Source organism: Alosa alosa, chromosome 17 (genome assembly GCF_017589495.1).
Source record: "Alosa alosa isolate M-15738 ecotype Scorff River chromosome 17, AALO_Geno_1.1, whole genome shotgun sequence".
NCBI lineage: Eukaryota > Metazoa > Chordata > Actinopteri > Clupeiformes > Clupeidae > Alosa > Alosa alosa.
Window position 1 is genome coordinate 25,998,945 of NC_063205.1, and position 6,893 is coordinate 26,005,837.

General features: G+C 39.3%; 1 protein-coding gene across 1 annotated transcript; it reads left to right on the forward strand.

Annotated features, from left to right (window-relative positions):
• The first annotated feature begins 1,251 nt into the window (after positions 1-1,251).
• Positions 1,252-3,869, forward strand: LOC125310685 (NEDD4-binding protein 2-like 1). The gene is made up of 5 exons (XM_048268322.1): positions 1,252-1,410; positions 1,733-1,854; positions 2,668-2,756; positions 3,409-3,485; positions 3,597-3,869. The coding sequence occupies exons 1-5, from the start codon at positions 1,328-1,330 to the stop codon at positions 3,751-3,753; spliced, it is 528 nt and encodes a 175-aa protein (XP_048124279.1). The 5' UTR covers positions 1,252-1,327; the 3' UTR covers positions 3,754-3,869.
• Positions 3,870-6,893: the final 3,024 nt, after the last annotated feature.

Here is a 6,893-nt window from a genome sequence, read left to right on the forward strand (position 1 = left end):
GTTAAGGGCATTTCACTTACCAGATAAAAAAGTGAATATAGGGATTACACGAGTAATAAAAAGCAGGTTAAATACATCAATTTACATCAAGTGTGTGTGTGTGTGTGTGTGTGTGTATCAGCTGTGATAGGCAGTCCTGCTGTGTGACATATGCTTGATGTGCTTGTATGCTTGCGTGATGTAGGCTACCCTTGAATATCAAAGCTGTATCATCTCTGAGAATATTTTAATTCTTTCTGTAAAGAAGTTTGATTGGTGGATTCAAATAAAGAAATCAAATGTCTGTGTGTGTGTGTGAGATGAAATTGGGTCAGGTCTGGCCCGGTTCCATACTAGATCCGGCAGCTGTCTGTTAAATAATAAAAAAACAGACAATAGTGGAGCTACATACCCACTGAGTTGTATGCACCCTGGTGTTTCAGTGTCAAATTGCTGGAAAAACAGTCATTTTAATACTTTGCAGGGGACGATTTTGACACTGCTGTTCCTAATTGAACTTGGCCAGAGTGCTTTTGTTTAGACCTGCATCGTAATTGTTTTGAAAACGTGATGTCAGAGAAAAACTGTAACACCCAGAAACACATGTCTGTGCCATCCATTACACAATTTAAATGTTTGCTTCAGATTTGCAGCAAACTTGTGGGTGATTTGTGGGAAACAAATGAGTTCACTAAAAAATATTGCCAGAAGTTTGCCAATGTTGGCTGCTAGAGGCAAACTTCCAGCAAAGTAGTGGCAACAATGATAAGTTTGCCACTAGTCTAGTGGCAAATGTGTTCGCCAGTGAGTGATTAGCCATGATATGATATTTGTTAACGTATAAAATCATGCACATAATCAATAGACCGATATTATGTTCTCTAATATTACCATGGCCTTTCATAATGATTGTAGATGCAAAAAGGGATACTAAAGAGGTTCATTGTTGCATTTGCCCTTAGGGACTCGCATTATAGGCTACAACACTATAAAGAAATAGGCTACTTAGACATAAAATGCATCGTTGAGAGATGCGCTCCACAGATCGTTGGTAAACAGACCAGGAAGAGACATCAACAGGGCAGTAGTTCAAGGAGGATACGCTTTTATAGAATAACACACTCTTCCTTGAGAAAAAAAAAACACCGTAAACAATATGAAAACCAGGTATAGCCAAATTACACAAAGATCATCGGGGAATGACGTGCTGATTTTGGGCTGAGCTCAAAGTTGCGCTCCGCTCCGCCCCGCCCCACATTGCATTGAGCCCAACTCTGATCTGCAAACTGTAGCCAAAGGTACAGTACTTAACTTTAGTTGCGAGCAAAAATACCTGGAGATTATCCTAATGATGTACCACAACAGACGCTATCGTGGGACCATGTACATCCTCAGGGGTTTACCAGGCACGGGAAAATCCGGCATAGCATGGTAAAACGTTTTATTCGTTTTTGAAAATCTTTTTTAAAAGCTCCAACTCTCACAAAATGTCAGACGAAAAGTGAGCCAAATAAGGCGTCTTTAACCATGTCCGGCACCTCCGACAATAGCCTAACGGTGAACTCCATCAGAGTGTGTATGTGTATCGTTAATCTCGTTAAGATAAAGATAAATTGTTAAGACTTAAAGGAGAACCCTTTTGTGTTTTAGTAGGCCTAGGCTTCCAAACATAACCATTGTGTCAGTGAAAGGAAACTGAAACTTGTGATGCAGCAGGCCATGACTTAACTCTGAATCAATTTATGTCTGATAGGAATCTGTGGCAGGAGGAGGGTGGAGAGATCGTCAGTTTTTTCGATTATTATCGCATATATCACAATTCTCAGATGAATACTGCGTATTTTGGCAGGGCACATAAGTGGGCACGCAAGACAGGTAAGACCATTCTAAAAACTGGTGGCATTCAACCTGGTTTTCATATAGTAAATAAGAATGTATCTTGTTTGTTGCTTGTCAGCCTATATATATTAGGGTCGGCTTACATATATCTATAATGTGTGTTTATATGTGTGAGTTTTTGTTGTCTCAAAATCTATGTTGTGTGTTTTTCATGTGTATACTTCATGTCTAAATTCTTCTTCATGTGATGTAGTACATGTAATGAAAACTAATGTACTACCAAACAGGCACCAAAGCATGATGTCATACATGCACACATGCAAAGACCAGGCCTCAATGTATGTAATCTAATAGACTCCCCCATTGAGATTGATGGTGTGCATTATTTTCATGGATAATACGGTAAACTCATCCACCAATATAACTAATTGACTGAACCTGTGCCTATGTTGTTTCAAAATCTATGTTGTGGGTCACTTCATGTCTGAAGTCTTGTTCATGTGATGTCTCCAACTTTACTGTAGTGCAATATGATCTGATGTGAAGCCGGATGTGAAGATGCATCTCTGTACAGACCTGTTACGGGCATGTTGTTGTTGGGTTGTTGTTGTGGGCAGCCGTGGCCTACTTGTGCCGCTGTTGTTGCAGGCAGCTCACTGCGCCGGGATTAGTGTGTGCTTCACCTCACTGTGTGTTCACTGTGTGCTGAGTGTGTTTCACTAATTCACGGATTGGGATCAATGCAGAGACCAAATTTCCCTCACAGGATCAAAAGAGTATATACTTATACTTATACTGTAAAATGAACATTCCTAATGGGGCAATTAACTAACTATCTTACTATGACAGCAAAAGATGCTCTAGAAAGAGGGGTGGATCCAGTCATCATCAACAACTGCAACATGCCCCGCTGGCACATGTATCCATACGTCCTAATGGTACGTTATGATGTCCAACATTGTTTTTGTTCTTATTGTCAATGCAATAGACTGCAAGACAGTTTCCTCTTTTTTATTTGTACCAGTAATACATTTTAACCATTGGCCTACACATCACACTGTTCAGACAGTCCACTGAGGCCTACATGTTTAAACTGATTTGTGTGTAGGCCTCTGTTCAGATAAATGATCCATACCTCATGTCTATATGATGTTAGAATGTAACTGAACTGAATGTAACTTTGGTAAGTGTTTTTATTTAGTTTTCTCCACAATGCTCAGCCATGGGCTGAGTTTATGACATGAGCTACTAAACTGATCCAATCCACTTAAAAAAATGTAGACTGTCATTATTATATTTTTATATAATTTTATTTTGATATTATTATACCCCCCCTGTCCCATTTAGTTTGATTATTTCATGGTTATAATGTGTAAAGGTTGTATAGAGCCAACAACAACAACATATTAGCCTATTTAAAATAATTGGGGTCAGTTGGCAGGACATGGATTAAGCCAAGTCTAAAAACTCAGTGGAGATCTTCACTGAAGGTCTAGTTTAGTCTCTGCCTATGCTTGATCCCTATTTAGGGAACCAGACATAAAAAATAAGTGGTTACTACATAAGATAAATCTTGTATTTCATGGGTAGGCTTTTACCCGTGACTACTGGATTGAATTCATTGAAACAGAAGACACCTGGAATGTTCCTCTTGAGGAATTGGAGAGGTGAGCCCATGTCTGGTCAACCATGTAAAATTATCCATTTTGAATGATCTGATAAATTTTTTTGTTTTAGTTTGGTGGTATTCTTGTCAGATTATAAATTTTTTTGTACAGGAGATGTGACGATATTCCACTATCAGTACTGGATCGCATGAAGGAGTCATATGAGCCAGCACGAAATCCGTATGACGTCCTGCTTGACGAGTATGCTGAAAGTCGCTGGATCAGTAGTCGGGAAATGGCACAATATAACTGGTCTAACATCCAATAGAGAGCGGCATTTCAATAGTCCACTTAATTCATGGGGGTGAATTATTATGGTATGAAAAGGAATGATCAGATATCATGCACCATTCATACAGAAATAAATTGTGATATTTTTGAGAACCCATGTTTATTGTGATTCATATTTTCTTATTTCACAAGTTCTCATGCTGTATGTTGTGGGGAAAAAAGGCAGACTCTTATATAGCATTCTGAACAAAAAACCAGGGGAGAACGGTCTGAGATGAGAAGTGGCTGCTTGTGGCCTTTTATTCACAAGTCCTCCCGGGCACAGCTCTAAATGCACAGAGATTAAGTGTCGCCAGGCAGGAGTGGCGAATGATGGATGTCCTCTGCAGCGGAGACTCCATGACCCAGGCCTTGGGGAGAAGCCCATGTTCTAAAGTTTTTGTATGTTGTCAAAAACACGTCCTTTTTACTTATGGCCAACCCTGGCCCGGTGTCTGCCCCCTGTGTAATCGGCAGACCGTTTATCAACCAATGTATATTCAATAAATCATATAGCTGGATGAGCTCACTGAGCTGCCACAAAAAAATATTAAATACTGAACATCCTGCCCCAGCCTCTGCCTGGCCACCTGGCCGCACATGAAATCTTCATGAACTTTACATATCTCTCGGCTGCTGCCTGGCCACACATGACATCTTAATGAAAATGTACCACACTTATAAGCACAGATATTAATTATAAGCACAATCAGATATCATGCACCATTCATACAGAAATAAATTGTAATATTTTTGAGAACCCATGTTTACTGCTTTTTATATTTTCTTACCTCACAAAGTTCTTATAAGCACAGACTAGCTGTATCTTGTGTAGTTAAGAAGGTTACGAAGAACAAAGGCCCAGGCAGTTATATCTGTTTTTGCAATGAAAATGGCACTGAATATGCTGAGGTGAGATCATCTGGATTGGAAACTCACAGAACATAGTCTTTCTTTAATGCTCAAAGGACATACACTAAAGTTCAGTTGTGTTGGAGAAACTTTATTCACTGTTAAGCACAAAACATCTTTATCTGGTCAGCTATGAGTTATGACCTTCAGAAGGAGAGACTCAGTCGGATGCATCGTGTCTCACACTGGTGGTGTCATTGTTTGTGGGTTTGTGACCTTGAGCTTATCTACAAACAGGCCCAAGAAAAATGTGCAGTTTGTGTCTCTTAATATCACACATCAGTTAATATCACATAGTGATGTAGTATACAAGCTCTTCATTTACAGTAAAGGTTAATATGATACTTATAGTTATGATACTTATAATTAATAATAATGCAAACATCAATACTAATTATGTGGATTTCATTGTCTTGGTAACATTTCACTTGATGGTATCTGAGAGACATGACACATGAACCCTAAACCTAACCCTAACCTAAACTACTAACAACGCAGTACAGTACATTAGAAGGGAAAAGAGAAGATTACAGCCAGTCATATGGTGTGTAGAACCACAATGCCCCCATGTAAACCACCTATGGTCAACCAATGAAGGTGTAGCCTTTTTTTTTTACTGGCACAAAGCCAAACAAACAAAAGCAGAAGTCATATCACAAGCACAATGGTTACTGTCGATTTAAAGAGAGTATGAAAACCTTGCCAAATGGGCCATAATAGCTAAACCTCCTGCAGGGAAACATCAGAAGTCAGACTGACTTCAGAAAAAGAAAAATCATATACAAATAGACAGTCAGTATTGTTACAATGGATTTACAGAGGACTTAGATATTTGGGAATGAAGAGAATTTCAGAACTACAAAGAAAAAGAACTCCAACACGCTCAAGAATGGCCAATAATAGCTGAGCTACGCAAGAAAAAATACATACAATTAAAGCATGTAAATAGCATGCAGCTACAGGACTTTGAACACAGCGGAAATGCAGAAGTGAGATTGGCTCAGGATGGGACAGACTACCCCATCTCTGCTGCAAGTATTCTAAGTAGTGCATATGTGTTTTTCCTGAAACGTGGGAAAGAGAAAGGACTCTATGCATCCCGAAAAACAAAAGTGAGAGTGTTAACCAAAATTCACAACGCAATAGGACATAGTGGCCTAACGTGAACATGTGCTTGGTTGAACAAAAACAAAGCACAAATAGCAGCTACAGCTCTGAATTTCTTGATCTTTTAGTGAAGTTAACCACATTTTGAAGTACGAGTCAAGGGAATAGGGAACATTGACTCAGAGATAGAAAGAGACTCTGAAATAGTCCACCTTTGTTAGCCCCAAACCCCAAATTAGGGAATTTGATTCAGATAGAGCCTCTCGATCAAGTCAACCCTCTCGTACACCCTAAACCCGTCGAAAAAGGGCCCTCACATCAGACACACACACACACACACAGAAAAATACTTCCTCTTTTACCCTGTGATATTATCACAGTTCGAAGACGAACACACATGCACACACAGGAGTTGCGATCTCAACTGTGTTAAAGGGAGCCCATTTAGACACCAGAGTAGACACAAAATGCATACCTCCTCTTTTACCCTGTGAAATCCTCACAGTCTGAAAACGAGCGCACCCACACTTACAGAAGTAGTCATCTCTACTCTGTTACGGGAACCCCGTAGACAGAGTGGACACAAAACGCAACACTGTATATTTTGAAAAACATGAATTGTTATTTTCCTGTCAGAAAACTCCAAAAGCACATATATATGGCCTATTCTAGTCAGAGAAGTGTAGGCTTACTATAATGCTGTATACACTATAGTCTAGTTGGAGTCACAACAAGGCACGTTGTGTTGGACACAACAAGGCTGCAATTGAAGATCAGTCAAAAGTTATTGTGTAGTCACAAAAACTTCTTCGAGACCAACTGATTTAGAATGTATGCTTTCATTCTTTATATTTCAAAATACATATCTCATACGCATCAAGGACATCAGCATTAAGTGGAATTTCCACAGCAACTTTTAATGAACAAAAATGAATAAGCCTACAGAATTACATTTCACAAACAAGTGGCAGTCTCAAATGCCACCCCCATCGCTAGTTACAGTTACGCTAGTTTTGTCCGATTGGAAGTCAGTGCAACATACGTTAATTGACCTCAGGGTGGGTAACTCAATTCATTTCCACATATAGTTGGACTACATGTATTTACAAGAGCACTAAA

Coding starts and splice junctions, on each gene's coding strand:
- LOC125310685 (XM_048268322.1), top strand. CDS start 1,328: ATGATGTACCACAACAGACGCTATCGTGGGACCATGTACATCCTCAGG. Junction 1,411..1,732: donor GGAAAATCCGGCATAGCATG/GTAAAACGTTTT, acceptor TATGTCTGATAG/GAATCTGTGGCAGGAGGAGG. Junction 3,486..3,596: donor CCTCTTGAGGAATTGGAGAG/GTGAGCCCATGT, acceptor TTTTTTGTACAG/GAGATGTGACGATATTCCAC.